Consider the following 16,971-nt stretch of genomic DNA (forward strand, 5'->3'; position numbering starts at 1 on the left):
AAATTAAAAGGCTATAGGTGAACTGCAGATGAAGAGATATATAGGGTGAGGTCAGGAAGGATCCTGTACACAGGAGCTTCTGTTCTTGTGGAGTTTGCCATACCTGGCACAGATATTTATTCACCAACCCAGAAGCTCTCCAAATGGCATCTTTTAGGAATTTTAATGATGGCTTCATTACATAGGCATGATTGATTATTAACTCAATTTCTAGACTCTCACCCCTCCCTGGAGGATGTGGGGTGTGGGACTGAAAGTTCCAAGCTTTTAATCATGGCTTCATCTTTCTTGTGACCAGCCCCCATCCTGAAGCTGGAGCCTACCAAGAGTTGCCTCATTAGAACAAAAGATGCTCTGGTCGCCCAGAAAATTCCCAGAGAGTTGCTCTGTGCCAGGGCAGAGACAAAGTGTCACAGGGGTATGCAAACATCGAATGCATAGCAGAATCATTGAGGTCCATCTTTGAAAGCTGTCTACCAGAGTTGGTACATATATTTAGCTTTCTTTGTTCTCAGCTACAGCTTTTTCTACTAGACCAAACCATCTGATGTGTGGCTGTGAAACACTAATATGCTCAGTGTGGTGGGCTGAAGACTGGCCCTCCAAAGATGTTCATGATATAATCCCTAGGATCTGTGAATACGTTACCTTAGATGGCATAGGAGATTTTGCAGATATGATGAAAAATTTTGTGATAGATTATCCAGGTGGGACCAGTGTAATCACAGGGTTCTTAGAGAGGCAGGAGGATCTGAGTCAGAGAAGATGATGTGACAATGGAAACAGAGGGAGGAAGGAGAGGTGATGAAGGAAACAGAGGGAGGAAGGAGAGGTGATGAAGGAAACAGAGGGAGGAAGGAGAGGTGATGAAGGAAACGGAGGAAAGAGAGGTGATGAAGGAAACAGGGAGGAAGGAGAGGTGCTGACAGAAACAGGGAGGAAGGAGAGGTGATGAAGGAAACAGGGAGGAAGGAGAGGTGATGAAGGAAACAGAGGGAGGAAGGAGAGGTGCTGACAGAAACAGGGAGGAAGGAGAGGTGATGAAGGAAACAGGGAGGAAGGAGAGGTGATGATGGAAACAGAGGGAGGAGGGAGAGGTGATGATGGAAACAGAGGGAGGAGGGAGAGGTGCTGACAGAAACAGGGAGGAAGGAGAGGTGATGAAGGAAACAGGGAGGAAGGAGAGGTGATGATGGAAACAGAGGGAGGAGGGAGAGGTGATGATGGAAACAGGGAGGAGGGAGAGGTGATGAAGGAAACAGGGAGGAGGGAGAGGTGATGAAGGAAACAGGGAGGAGGGAGAGGTGATGAAGGAAACGGAGGAAGGAGAGGTGATGAAGGAAACAGAGGGAGGAAGGAGAGATGCTGACAGAAACAGGGGGGAAGGACAGGTGATGAAGGAAACAGGGAGGAAGGAGAGGTGATGATGGAAACAGAGGGAGGAGGGAGAGGTGATGATGGAAACAGGGAGGAGGGAGAGGTGATAAAGGAAACGGAGGAAGGAGAGGTGATGATGGAAACAGAGGGAGGAGGGAGAGGTGATGATGGAAACAGGGAGGAGGGAGAGGTGATAAAGGAAACGGAGGAAGGAGAGGTGATGAAGGAAACAGAGGGAGGAGGGAGAGTTGATGATGGAAACAGGGAGGAAGGAGAGGTGATGAAGGAAATGGAGGGAGGAGGGAGAGGTGATGAAGGAAACAGGGAGGAGGGAGAGATGATGAAGGAAATGGAGGGAGGAGGGAGAGGTGATGAAGGAAACAGGGAGGAGGGAGAGGTGATGAAGGAAATGGAGGGAGGAGGGAGAGGTGATGATGGAAACAGGGAGAAAGGAGAGGTGATGAAGGAAACGGAGGAAGGAGAGGTGCTGACCGAAACGGAGGAAGGAGAGGTGCTAACAGAAACAGAGGGAGGAGGGAGAGGTGCTGACGGAAACAGAGGGTGGAATGGTGCGGCTACAAGCCAAGGCATATGGGCAGCTGCTAGGAGGTTGAAAAGGCAAGGAATGGATTCTCCCCTTGAGCCTCTAGGAGTAACTTGGCTCCACTAACACCTTGAGTTTAGACCCATAAGCCCCACTTAGTACTCCTGACCTCCAGAACTGAAAGCTAATAAATTTATGTTATTTAAAGCCACTAGGTTTGTGGTAATTTGTCCCAGCAGCAATAAGAAACTAATATATTCACCAAAAGTCCTTGAGGAAACCCACTTGTGGAATTTTTGAAGGAAGTAGGAGCTTACATAGAAGGTATAGGATAATGGGCTTCTGAGAGGGCTTTTCCTGCCCTCTGGTAACTCTGAAACATAATTTACATTACTGGAGTCTTTCTGTTTTTAGGAAATTGTTCCTAGTTTTCTTCAATACTAAATCCTATCAATATTAAACAGTTTTTTAAAAAAAATGTATTTGGTTAGTTAAAGGTAGACCTAGTCTCACATACTCTTCAAAATAAAACAAAAACATGGTTTTTAGCAGAGGACACTAAAGCTTCCATTTTCAAAGCTGGTTGCTTGTTATTTATTTGTACCTCAGGAGTGGAAATACTGGCTGAGATGAAAGTACCTGGCACAAATCGCTTTTCCTTCTTGGTGTTTCACAGCCAGATGTTGCGAAATTCTTTTGTTTTTCTTTTTTCTTTAGTGCCTGGAAACCTTGGCTGCTACAAGGATCATGGAAACCCACCTCCTCTGACTGGCACCAGTAAAACGTCCAACAAACTCACCATACAAACTTGCATCAGTTTTTGTCGGAGTCAGAGGTTCAAGGTGATGACTCTGTGGCTATGTAACTATAGAAAAATATAAAGATGTAAATGCATTTTGTTCAGATAACTTAAAAATAAGTGCTAAGTAAAATAAGCTAGACACAAAAGGCCACATATTTTATGATTCCACTTACATGAATTGTCTAGAATAGGCAAATCCATAGGGATAGAAAGCAGGTTAGTGGTTGCCAGAGGGTGGGAGGTGGGAGGAATTGGTACTAACTGCTAATCAACACAGAGTTTCTTTTCTGGGTTATGAATGTTCTGGAATTAGATGGCGGTGACTGCACAACACAGTGACTATACCAATAACCACTGAAATATACACTGAAACAGTGAATGTTACATTATGTGAATTACATTTCAGTTTTTAAAAAACCTAAAATAACTAAACTTCTAGAAAAATAAACAGAAAATCCTAAAATATTGGGTTAGACAAAGATTTCTAAGTTGGACACAAAAACAAATCATTTTAAAAAGTTGGTAAATTGAACTTATCAATATTAAAATATTATCTTCAAAAAATAGAGTTAAGAATATGAAAGGCAGACCACAGACTAGGAGAAAGTAGTTGTTAAATATATATCTGATAAAGGACTTGTATACAGAATATATAAAGAACACTTACAGCTCAACAATATGACAACTTGATTTTAAAAATGAGCAAAAGATTTGAAGAGATATTTTATCCCCCAAAAATACATAGATGGCCAATAAACACATGAAAAGATGCTCAGCATCAGCAGTTGTCAGGGAAATACAAATTAAAACCATAATGAGATACCACTGCACACCACTTCAGGATGTCTGAAGTTAAAACTGAAAATACTAAGAATTTATAAGGATGTGGAGCAACTGAAACTCTCATAGACTGCTAGTAGGAATGTAAAATGCTACAGCTTCTTTGAAGAAAGATCTTAAAGTTTCTTTCAAAGTTAAATATGCACGTACCTTAAAACTCAGCAATATCACACCTGGATAGTTACCCAAGATAAATGAAAACCTGTGTTCACACAAAGACTTATACATGAATGTTCATAGCAGCATTATTCATACTAGCTCCAAACTGTAAATAATCTAAACGTCCATTAACTGATGAATGGCGAAACAAAGTACAGTATACCCATACTGTGGAATACCACTCAGCAATAAAAAGAAGAGACATATTAAGACATACTGGCTGGGCACGGTGGCTCATGCCTGTAATCCCAGCACTTTGGGAGGCCAAGGTGGGTGGATCACGAGGTCAGGAGTTCGAGACCAGCCTGACCAACATGGTGAAACCCTGTCTCTACTAAAAATACAAAAATTAGCTGGGCATGGTGGTGCGTGCCTGTAATCCGAGCTACTCAGGAGGCTGAGGCAGGAGAATTGCTTGAACACAGGAGGCGGAGGTTGCTGTAGTGAGCCGAGATCACGCCACTGCAACACAAGACTACATACTGAAATCAAAATGGATCCCAAATCTAACTGTAAAATGTAAAATTATAAAACTTCTAGAAGAAGATATGAGAAAATCTTCGTGACTTGAGTTTAGGCAAAAAGTTCTTACATGAGACACCAAAAGCATGACCCATGATGAGAAAAAATTGGTACATTTTAATTTGGACTTCATAAAAATGTAAAGATCTTGCTCTGTGAAAGATATTTTTAACAGGATGAAAAGACAAGCTATAGCTTAGGAGAAAATATTTGCAAATCACATATGTGACAAAGAACTTGTATCCATAATGTGTAAAATTAAAAAAAAAAAGCCAAACAACTCAATAGTTAAAAAAACCAAACAAAGCAATTTAAAAATGGGCAAAAGACCTGAACAGAAGATATACAGATGGCAAATAAGCACATGAAAAGAAGCCAAAGAAGATATACAGATGACAAATAAGCACATGAAAAGATAGTCATCTGGGTGTGGTGGCTCAAGCCTGTAATCCCAGCACTTTGGGAGGCCAAGGCAGGAGGATCACTTGAGGTCAGGAGTTCGAGACCAGCCTGGCCAACATGGCAAAACCCAGTCTCTACTAAAAATACAAAAATCAGCTGGGCGTGGTAGCACACCTGTAGTCCCAGTTACTCGGGAGGCTGAGACAGGACAATTGCTTGCACCTGGAAGGCGGAGGTTGCAGTGAGCCAACATTATACCACACTGTACTCCAGCCTGGATGACAGAGTGAGACTCCATCTCAAAAACAAAAGAAAACAAAGAAAAAAAAGAAAGATATAGTCGACATTATTAGCCATTAAGGTAATGCCAATTAAAACTATAATGAGGTACCACTACATACCTATTAAAATGGCTAAAATAAAATATACTGAAAATAACAAGTGCTGACAAGGATACAGAACAACTGGGACTTTCATGTATTGTTGGTGCAGATCTAAAATGGTACAGTCTTCCTGGAAAAAGTTTGGCACTTTTTTATAAAGTTAAATATACATCTACCATATGACCTAGTAATTCCATTCCTAGTTATTATGCTAGAGACATGAAAACTTATATTCACATAAAAATCAGTACACAAATGCTTATAGCAGTTCTATTCATAATTATGAATAACTAGAAACAGCCCAACAGATAAACAGCCGTGATACATCCGTACAATGAACTCTGCTCAGCAATAAGAAGGAGTAAACTATTGATACAAACACCAATTTGGATGAATCTCAAAGACATTATGCTGACTGAAAGAAGCCAGTCTCAAAAAGATTACATACTGTATGATTCTATTTATGTGACATTTTCAAAAAGACAAAACTATAGTAAAGGAAAATGGGTCAGGGGTTGCCAGGGGTTCTGGGGGAGGGGACCTATAAAGCAATAGTGCAAAGAAAATTATTGGGGTAATGGAGCTGTTCTGAATCCTGATTGTACTGGTGGTTGGTTGCACAAATTTTTTTTTTTTTTTTTGAGACAGAGTCTGACTGTGTTGCCCAGGCTGCAGTGCAGCGATGCAGTCTTGGCTCACTGCAACATCCACCTCCTGGGTTCAAGCAAATCTCCTGCCTCAGCCTCCCAAGCAGTTGGGATTACAGGTGCCCGCCACCATCGCTGGCTAATTTTTGTAGTTTTAGTACAGATGGGGTTTCACTTTGTTGGCCAGACTGGTCTCTACCTCCTGACCTCAAGTGATCCACCTGCCTCGGCCTCCCAAAGTGCTGGGATTACAGACATAAGCCACCATGCCTGGCTGTGGTTACACAAATCTATACAAGTGTTAAAATTTACAGAACTATATGCCAAAATACTATATAGCAATGTAAAAACAAAATTGTAAAATGGGGCCTATAATGTGTTTGCTTTGAGGGTTAGCTATACAGCACTCACTACCTGGCACATAGTAAACAGTCAATAAAATGTTTAGCTATTACTCACATTTTAAGTTTATGAGATTTTCTCCCCCTTAAAACTTATTAAGTGCGGTAGAAACACAAACATTAAAAAGTGATGCTCGCCGACAGGGAAACGTATTGGTGGTTGCGTACTTATCGGTCAGCTTGAAATTAAGTGTTGCAAGAGTGGAAGAAGTGGGAGGTCCCAGGGGAAGGGACCCTGGGAAGTTGAGGCTAATTGCGTGCTGGAAGCCCACCCTGCCAGGCTCCTTCAGGCCATCTGACATCCCTGATGATGCTTATCGTGTGCTGCTTCTCTATTGTGGCAGTTTGCTGGGATGGAGTCAGGCTATGCTTGCTTCTGTGGAAACAATCCTGATTATTGGAAGTACGGGGAGGCAGCCAGTACCGAATGCAACAGCGTCTGCTTCGGGGATCACACCCAACCCTGTGGTGGCGATGGCAGGATCATCCTCTTTGATAGTGAGTATGCCCTGTGCCCATCACTGCCCAAGGCACAGGAACCCTTGGACCAGAGCAACAAGCCTGCCCACCGTCCCTCCCTTCTATGTATTCATTCATTCACTTGGCAATAGACAATACTCGTGACTAGACCCTGGGAATATAGCACAGTGCGTGAAGACTCAGCCCCGCCTTCTGGAAGAGAGAACAGACACTTAAAAAGGGATTAGCTACAGTCATGCCAAATGGTTTGAAGCAACATGGCCTATTGTGTGATGCTTAGACAACCCAGAAATGATAACCTTTCCAATTTTACATAGACACTAATATAACAATCCAGTATCAGCTTTATTCTCCTCTTGATTTAATATAATTTCCAAACCCTTTTGACTTTTTTTTTTTTTTTTTTTTTTTTAGGCATTTGGGATTTATATATTATTGTGATACATCTGAGAAGAGAGCGTATCTCTAAGTTGTTTTTTCAGGCCTGGCATTGGGTTTGCCCTGACCCACCTCCTCTCTAAACTGCTGCATTTGTGAGATACTGGCCAGGGGCAAAGTGTGTTCAGAATGGGAGTGGATCCAGGGCCTTGACCTCACCAATATCATGTTCTAACCACTGAGCCAACTGACTTCTCATCATAATCCACCAGCATCCTCTCTGTGGCAGTGAGACTTTATGATAATTACAGCACCGTGCAGCACCAGATTTAAAGATAGTGGAGGCAGACAAAAAAAAAAAGGCTCCAGATTACCAAGAAATATTGTAGTGTCTGTGGTGACTTTGGCCTTTAGGCAAGAGGAGGTGTGCTACTGGCATCTCAACCAGGCAGCATGGCTAGTTTTGAGCAAAAATGACATATGGTTTATTAGTTTCCTAGGACTGCTATAACAAATTGTCACCAACTGGATGGCTTAAAACAACAAACAGTCATTCTCTGACAGTTCTGGAGGCTAGAAATCCAAAATCGAGGTGTCAGCAGGGCTATGCTCTCTCCAAAGTCTCCAGGGAAGCCCTCCTCACTTCTGGTGGTTGTGGGCGATCCTTGGCCTTTGTTGGCTGCACCACTCCAGTCTCTGCCTTCTCTTTCACATGGCCATCTTCCCTCTGCGTGTGTCTGTGTGTCCGTGTCTCCGTGTGTCTCCTTAAAAGGAACCAATCATTGGATTTAGGGCCCACCTTAATTTAGTATAGCCTCATCTTAACTCGGTTACATAACATTCACAGGTACCAGCTGTTAGGACTTGAATATATCTTTCTAGGGGACACAGTTCAGCCACTATATATATGGTGACTATAAAACCCAGCCAAGGTTTATAACTGAGCCTTTTATATGTTATAGCTTAGATATTGTCTAAAGTGTGTTTGTATTTAGGGTGAGAAGACAGGATTAGTGAACAGAACTCGCAGTCAATTGGTTTTTTTAGCTAAGTGTGCCCATTGGAGACTGCCAGTTGATTCCTATACATCCTGTTATGTCCAGACCAATGCTTAGTTTGATACCTTTGTTTTGGCTAAAGACTGAACTTTGCCTAATGATTAAGGAATCTTGCTAATGCTTAGTTGGCAAATAACTATGCACTGCACATCTATTTAGCCTTTTATTCTAGAGTTCATTATTATAAGATTCTCTGCCTTAACACTCTAACTCAGGAGAGTAAGTTTTCTGAACTTGCAAAATGCCTGGTATACTCTTAAGTGAGAAAACAAAGGAAATAAATGTTTCTTGAGTACCTAGTATGCCTGAAGGCCTTATGTAAATTATCACATTAGGTCCTCTTGGCACCCTTCTGAAGTAGGGGTTATTGTGATAACTCTCATTTCACAGAAGAGAGCCATATGACATGGACAGGATAAATAACTTGCTGGGATTCACACTGCCAAGAAGCCACTAGAGAGGTGCTAGAGAGGAAAGAGGAGTAGTGTGAGGGTTTACTACCTGCTTTTTGACTTTAAATAGAAGGCAATGTCAATTAAAAAATGGAAAATGAGTGTTCACAGATACATGGAGACATGGGAACCCTCATACATTGCTGGTGGGAATGTAAAACGATGCAGCTGCTTTGGAAAACAGTCTGGCCAGCCTGGCTGACATGGTGAAACCCCGTCTCTACTAAAAATACAAAAATTAGCTGGTTGTGGTGGCACATGCCTGTAATCCCAGCTACTCGGGAGGCTGAGGCACGAGAATCGCTTGAACCCAAGAGGTGGAGGTTGCAGTGAGCTGAGATCGCGCCACTGTACTCCAGCCTGGTGACAGAGTGAGACTCCATCTCAAAAAAAAAAAGTAAACAGTCTGGCATTTCCTCAAAACGTGAAATAGAGAGTAACTGTATGACCCAGCAATTCCACTCTTAGGTATATACCTGAGAGAACTGAAAACATGTTTCCACAAAAAACGTACATACCAATGTTCCTAGCAACATTATTCATAATAGCCAAAAAGCGACACCAAACCAAATGTCCATCAGCTGATGAATGGATAAACAAAGCGGATATCCATATGATGGAATATTATTCAACCATAAAAATAAATAAAGCACTGAGGCAAATGCTACAACATGGATGAACTTTGAAACCATTATTCTAAATGAAAGAACCAGATGCAAAGGGCTATATATTTTATGATCTCATTTATATGAAATGTCCAGAATAGGCAAATCTATACAAACAGAAGCCAGATTCCCGGTTGCCAAGGGCTGGGGAAAGGGGAAGAATATGGAGTGACTGCTTAATAGGTACAGGTTTTCTTTTTAGGGTGATAAAAATGTTCTGGAATTAGTTAGGGATGATGATTGTATAACACTGTGGATATACTAAACACCACTGATTCACAGATAGATAGTCCCCAACTTAGGAGAGTCAACTTATGATTTTTCAACTTTACAGTAGGTTATCAGGGTATTAAATGCATTTCTGACTTTGATATTTTCAACTTGCAATGGGTTTATCAGGACATAGCCCCATTATAAGTCAAGGAACATCTGTACTTTAAAATGGTTAAAATGGTGGATTTTAGATCAAGAAGAAATAGAATGTAGTTTTGTAGTTTTGTTTGTTTGTTTGTTTGTTTGTTTGTTTGTTTGTTTGTTTGTTTTTGAGACGGAGTCTCGCTCTGTCGCCCAGGCTGGAGTGCAGTGGCGCAATCTCGGCTCACTGCAAGCTCCGCCTCCTGGGTTCACGCCATTCTCCTGCCTCAGCCTCCAGAGTAGCTGGGACTACAGGCGCCCGCCACCACACCTGGCTAATTTTTTTGTATTTTTAGTAGAGACGGGGTTTCACCGTGTTAGCCAGGATGGTCTTGATCTCCTGACCTCGTGATCCGCCCACCTCGGCCTCCCAAAGTGCTGGGATTACAGGTGTGAGCCACCGCGCCCAGCCTAGAATGTAGTTTTTATAAGACAATCTTTGAATTAGCACATTTTTATTGGGCATCTGCTGTGTGGCAGATAAAAGTATGTTTTCTTTAGTATAGTGCCTTTACTGGAGGTGTCAAGTAGAAATAATTTGGATTAAATTTTAAATGCAGCACTGTGGAAATAGTCTCTAAAGTGCACACCAAGTAGCATCTTTGGTACTACTAGGAAAGAGTACTGGCCCTCACATAAAGGTGCACTGAAGTGAATTAATTATAACAACAATTATTGCTATTTACTGAGTGCTTGTCATGTGTTAGACTTGATGCCAAGTGCTTTTGTGTGTTTTATGTTATTTAATCCTTGTAGCAATCCTATTGATAAGAAAACTGTGGATCAAAAGATGAATTAATTTGTCTATGCTAATAAGTACCAGAGCCAGGATTCAAACCTCTGTTTGCCACATTTGAAATTTTTCTATTTTCAGCAGCTAGAATCCCTTTTATTAACAATAGTAAAATAGATCATAATAACGGATCCAGTTTTATGCTTTAAAGTTTTATGAACAAAGTATGCCCAGTTCTGATTATTACCACATTGGCCCCTTGTGCAGCTCTCCAGAAGCTGCCCTTTCTGGCTTGCATTTGCTCAAGGACTAAGAAGCTGGCATTCTGAGAGGTTGCTCACACCATCCTCCAGAAGCCCAGATGCATGTGGTCTACAGGACCCCTGACAGCAGCCAGTTCTGTAACTCACAACCCATTGCTCTGCTGAGAAAGGTACAAAATGCAGCACTGTATAAATAATCTCTAAAGGTGCCTCTGCAGGGGCGCATGCCTGTAATTCTAGGCTGGAGGCTGAGGCAGGAGAATCGCTTCAACCCAGGAGGTGGAGGTTGCAGTGAGCCGAGATCACACCACTGTACTCCAGCCTGGGCGACAGAGTGAGACTCCATCTAAAAAAAAAATGGTCCATCTAGTAGACAGTAAAATAGTTTGAACAGCTCAAGTACCGCCTCATGGAAATCCTTATGACTCATTGAACAAGGCTGAGCACTTTGGAAATGGTGACCACAGACTGTCCCATGATTTGGGAGGGTGAAAATGTCTCCCTGAAGATATTGGAGAAGTTAGATGGTGAGAAATGACCAGGTTACAGTCTGTCTCCCAGAACATGAGGCCCTGCTACCAGTGTGGCTCGCATGTGGGTCTTAGTCAGAGTGTCAGCGACGTCTTCCTGTCCTCTGCCGATTAGAGGAGCACCCAGGCTCCTCTGCAGTAGAAGCACTCAGGCTGTGTTTGCTCTTTGGGAGAGAGACGACAGGGCTAGTGGGGGTGGAGGGTGAGAGGCAGCTGGCAGAAGCTGACTGCTCAGTCATGACTGCCACATCAAGTAATTTGTCACAGACTCTCTGGCTGATTTTTCAGCAAGCTCTCATGGACTTGGAGAGGTCACAGAGGTGAGCTGTGTACTGTGTGCAAACACAACACTGACGGGGGCTTCATAGCCTCTGCTACCCCTAGGGATTATAATTTATTGAATTAACAGAACCAAACAGAAGAACATGTAGGCCAGAGTCAACAGTGGGTTACAGGAACTACCCAGGCTAGCCTGTTGGGACTCCTTTGGCTTCTAGGCCCTGAAGGGATGGGTCAGTCATCTGGATTGGACCTTATTTTGTAGCATTAGTTGAACATTTATCATTGACAGGATCCTGTGCTATTCACTTTACATGCGTTGTCTCCCTTAATTCTCACAGTACTGTGAAGCAGATACTGTTATGCTTATTTTACAGATGAGAAAACTGAGGCTCGTAAAAGTTCAGTAATTTGCCCAAGGTCCCAAAGATAAAGATCCTGCCTTTGTGGAACCTTTATTTTAGTGGGAAGGGAAGAGATTAATTGTGAAAGTGATTGGTCTAAGGATGAGTAGGATCTGGCTCCTGGGACTGTGTTAGCAATTGTATTTCATAGACTCTAAGATGCCTCAATTCTGAGGTGCAACATTATTTTATACACCATTAAGGGAAAAAAATATTTCCAGTTTAACAATGACATGCATTGACTAAAAGATATATCCCAGTTTAAAAGATTAAAGTGTATCCCTTAGAGTTGATAAAATATGGTACCAGCCTTCTTTCTTGGGTGCCAAGAAAGAGTCGAATCTTTCCATCCTGAGTGGCATCTGATTCATGGCTGGGACCCATTTGGCTGAGGTTTGTTTCCTCAGACACACCCATTATCATCCCTGTCTAGAAGTGGAGCACTCAGCTGGGGTTCAGGGAAGCTGCCTGTCCTGACTAGTGCCTGAAATGGACTCAGCTAGAATCGAGGAGGAGCAGGAAGGTTGAAGAGAATCACAGAAGGCAGGAGGACACCGGCCCCCTGCCATGGAGGGCTTGCCCAGGTCTATCCTGGGCCCTCCACTCACCCAGATTGTATATGTCGGGCTAATCTTGCCTTCAAAAAATAAGGTCTTGACTACTATATTTCAAGTTTCCTGTTGGATTATCACTGAATTTTAATAATCCATCATAAAGATCACCTGTTTGTTCTCAAAATTGCTGAATTAAATATACTGTCAGTACGGAATCCAAAGTTTTAGGTTTAAGGTCTACCCTTGCTGTTGAAAAATACCAGTTTCAGTTGGATACTTTATTCTTTTCAAATGATGGTAAAAATAGAATACCCAGCACTTACTGAGCTTATACTGTGTGTCACATCTTACACCGAACACTTCATAAGCATTACTCCTGCTAATAATTCTCATGACCCCAAGAGAGAGAAACTTATCATTTTCATTTTATAGATGAATAAACTGAGATATACAGCGGTTTAGTAACCTGCTGAAATTCATAGTTAGTACATGGTGAAGTCAGGATTAGAACCCAGGAAGTCTTTCTCCAAAGCTTGATTTTTTCTTAAATTAGGTTTTAATTTTAGGTATAATGTACATACAGTAAAAATCACCCTTTCAGTTGTATACTTCAGTGGGATTTGACAAATATATAAGCAATCGAGATTAGGACTTTTTTTTTTAATCACCTCACAAGTTCCCTTCTGCTCCTTTGTGGTCAGTTCCCTTCCCCAACCCAATTCCTCAGCAACAACTGATCTGTATTGTGTTCACGTATATATATATAGTTTTGTGTTTTGCAGAATATATAAATGGAATCACAGTATTTAACCATTTGTGTCTGGCTCCTTTCACTTAGAATAATGCTTTTTTTTTTTTTTTGAGACGGAGTTTCGCTCTTGTTGCCCAGTCTAGAGTGCAATGGCGTGATCTCGGCTCACAGCAACCTCCGCCTCCCTGGTTCAAGCCCTTCTTCTGCCTCAGCCTCCTGAGTAGCTGGGATTACAGGCATGCACCACCACACCCGGCTAATTTTGTATTTCTAGTAGAGACAGGGTTTCTCCATGTTGGTCAGGCTGGTCTCGAACTCCGGACCTCAGGTGATCCATCCGCCTTGTCCTCCCAAAGTGCTGGGATTACAGAAGTGAGCCACCACGCCCGGCCATAATAATGCTTTATGATTCACCTATGTTGTTGCCTGTATCAGTAGTTTTTTTCCTTTTTATTGCTAAGAAGCGTTCCTTTGTACAGATGTATTGCAATCTGTTCATCTATTCACCAATTGACAAACATTGGTCTGTCTATGATAAAGCTGTTGTAAACATCCAAGTACTGGTGCTTATGTGGACATATGTTGTCATTTATCTTGGGTACCTACCTAGGAGTGGGATTGCTGGGTCATGTGCTAAGTGCATATTTAGCATTATAAGTCACTGCCAACTATTTTCCAAAGTGGATGCACCATTTTGCATTCTGACCAACAATATGTAAGATTTTCATTTGCTCCACTTTCTCTCCAGCTACAGATACTTTTGTATGATCTGTTTTTTAAATGTGATCCATTCTAGTAGGTATGTAGTAGTATCTCATTGTGGTTTTAATTTGCATTTCTCTAATTACCAATGATACTGAACATCTTTTCGTATTCTTATTTGCCATCTGGTATATTCCTTTCCCCTAAAGAAATTCCTTTAGCATTTTCTCTACAGGTTGACTGTCAATAGCTTCTTTCAGCTTTTGTTTGAAAAAGCTTTATTTCACCTTCGTTTTTTAGAGTAATTTTTGCTGGGTATTGATTTCTGTACTGACAGCTTTTTTCTTTCAGTACTTCAAAGATGTTGCTCCATATTCTTGTGACTTGTATGGTTTTTAGAGATGTCTGCTCTATCTTTATTCCCCTGTATGTAATCTTTTCCTCTTCCTTGCCTGCCTTCAAGATTTTATCTTTGGTTTTGGTTTTCAACTTTTTTTTTTTTTTTGAGACAGGGTCTTACTCTGTCACCCAGGCTAGAGTGCAGTAGTGCAGTCATGGCCCACTGCAGCCTCGACCCCCTGGGCTCAAACAATCCTCCTGCCTTAGCCTCCTGAGTAGCTGGGACTATGGGCATGCGCCACCATACCCAGCTAAGTTTTTAACTTTGTGTAGAGACAGGGTCTCACTATGTTACCCAGACTGATCTTGAACTCCTGGGCTCAAGCAATCCTCCTGCCTTGACCTCCCAAAGTGCTGGGATTACAGGCATGAGCCACCATGCCCAGACTGGTTTTCAACATTTAACTATGATGTGTCTAGGTGTGTCTTCTTTGTGTGTTTTTTGTTTTGTTTTTTTGCTTTTGTTTTTGTTTTTAATTTTTTTGTTTGTTTGCTTGGGTTTGCTGAAATTCTTGGATCTGTAGTTTGTCACCTTTTATTGATTTTGGAACATTTTTCACCATTATCTCTTCAAACATTTCTTCTGCTCCATTCTTTTTTTCTTCTTTTGGCACTGCAATTACATGTATGTTAGACCATCTGATATTGTCCTACAGCTGTTGGGTGCTCTATTCTCTTTGTTTCACTTTGTTTTCCCCTTTGTTTCATTTGGGGATAATTTCTATTGACCTGTCTTCAAGTTTATTGATTCTTTCCTCAGCTGTGTCTAGTATCCTGATAAGCCCATCAAAGGAATTCTTCAGTGCTTGCTTCAGCAGCACATATACTAAAATTGGAACAAAACAGAGTAGATTAGCATGGCCCCTGTGCAAGGATGACGTGCAAATTCATGAAGCATTCTATAATTAAAAAAAAATTCATCTCCGATATTGTTTGATTTCCAGTAGATTTTTTTTTTTTTTTTAAGAGACAAGGTCTCACTCTGCTGCCTAGGCTGGAGTGCAATGGTGCAATCATAGCTCTCTGCAGCCTTGACCTGCTGGGCTCAAGTGATCCTCCTGCTTCAGAATCCTGAGTAGCTGGGACTACAGGCACACACCACCTTGCCTGGCTAATTTTAAAATTTTTATAGAGATGGGATCTCACTGTGTTCCTCAGGCTGGTTTTGAACTCCTAGCTTCGAGAGATCCTCCTCCCATGGCCTCTCAAAGTGTTGGGATTACAGGCATGAGCCACCATGCCTCGCCTCCCATAGATTATTTGCTGTATTCATCGTGTAGTCTCTGTCTGATAGTTCTAGCTTCTGGGTCATCATTGAGTCTAGTTCTGTAGATTATTTTATCTCTTAACAATGTCTTCCCCCCCTCCCACCCTTGCTTTTATATGTGTGTTGTAATTTTTTATTGAATGCCATACACTATGTATAGAAGAACACTAGGGGCTGAGATAGTGTTTACACCTGGGCAGATCTGCATAGTGTAGGGACTGAGCCAGTCTATCAGAAGTTGAGCTGGGTTGTTTCTATCACTACCCTCAATGCACATCAGGCTTTAAGTTCCTCCAGTGACGGGCTGCTATCAGCTTGTGCTTAATGTGGAGCCTAGGGTACCCATGAGTTTTCCTCAGTAGTCCTGTTCCATCCTCAGCTTTGAGGAGTTCCCACATGCCTGTGCCACAGAGGGGCTCTTTCTCCACCCTCTTTCCCTCCCTCAGTGGTAGGCTATGGCTGCTTGTTACCTGGCTCTACTCATGGTGAGGTCATGGGGGTGGTTCTTGGTTCTCCTGCCCTGTCCTGAGTCTTAGACAGGATGTGAAAAGGCCACCAGCCTGTGGTCTTTTCAGCATTCCCACACCCTTCTTCTTTCCCTGGCAGCCAAACACTGCCTTGCGTCTGTGGTGGATCTTGGGAAAGAGAATTTCTTGCCCTCCCTCCAGGAGTAGTAGAGCTCTGCTTTGCATTGGCTGGATCCTGGGCTCAAGAGGGCTCGAGGCAATCAGGGACCAATGGCTTTTGCTTCTGCTCTTCCCCCAGAAGCAGTGAATCTTCACCTGGTTACTTTGACAGGAAGGAGAATTTCAAGGAGGCTGAAATTTGGGTTTGTGAAATTGTGTTTGGTATAGACTTGTCTAGTCAAATCAGGTCTACTCCCTCCCCCAGAGGCAAACAGATTTTGCTTCTGTCTGTTTTCAGTGGCCCTGGGAGTAACAGGATTTGCTTCCCCTCTCCCAGCTGCTGAAGGCTTTTACTTTCTTAGAGAGGAGAGTCCCCTCCTGCAAGTGCAAAGAGAAGGAAGTGGGCAGTATTCCATGCCTGTCCCCCAGTGGCAGCCTGTCACCTCCTGCACACTTGTGCCACTCAGGGGGACTGTGGGCTGCTGGCCAACCCTAGTCACCTGTGAAAGCACTGAGTGGAGGTCTGTGCAGAAAAGCTCGCAAGTGAGTGCAAAATGCCTATTGTGTCTGGGACTCCCAGTTGCCCTAAGCTGAGACACTAGCCCACTCTCAGCCTTTAAGAGTTTGTTAAAACTTTAGTGCTTTCTTGTTACTTCTCTGGTGGTCACCTCTTCCTCCTGTGTTCTCTCAAAGATGAAACTGTTTGTGTGGCCTCACTCTCCTTGATGGGGCTTTGATTTTGTAGAATTAAGTTCCCCTGGTTGTCACGAGACCTCAGCTGAGTTTTAAGCTTTTTCTCATCGTTAGGATAGAAGCAGCATTCATTTCCTGTTGTTGTTGTTGTTGTTGTTGTTAAGAGACAGAGTCTCACTCTGTTGCCCAGGCTGGAGTGCAGTAGCGTGATCTCGGCTCACTGCAACCTCCGCCTCCTGGGTTCAA

General features: G+C 42.5%; 1 protein-coding gene and 1 non-coding gene across 3 annotated transcripts in view; both read left to right on the plus strand.

Annotated features, from left to right (window-relative positions):
* Positions 1-16,971, plus strand: part of KREMEN1 (kringle containing transmembrane protein 1) — a 98,499-nt gene that overhangs the window by 46,367 nt on the left and 35,161 nt on the right. For both annotated transcript variants that reach the window (XM_003258040.2, XM_012508212.1), the window contains exons 4-5: positions 2,639-2,763; positions 6,422-6,575. In XM_003258040.2, the coding sequence (XP_003258088.1) occupies positions 2,639-2,763; positions 6,422-6,575 (279 nt within the window). The remainder of the gene's footprint in view (positions 1-2,638; positions 2,764-6,421; positions 6,576-16,971) is intronic.
* Positions 14,942-15,048, plus strand: LOC115836230. Its single transcript, XR_004031196.1, has one exon. It is a non-coding gene; the product is annotated as a U6 spliceosomal RNA (small nuclear RNA).

This window comes from Nomascus leucogenys, chromosome 7b (assembly GCF_006542625.1).
Source record: "Nomascus leucogenys isolate Asia chromosome 7b, Asia_NLE_v1, whole genome shotgun sequence".
Taxonomy (NCBI): domain Eukaryota; kingdom Metazoa; phylum Chordata; class Mammalia; order Primates; family Hylobatidae; genus Nomascus; species Nomascus leucogenys.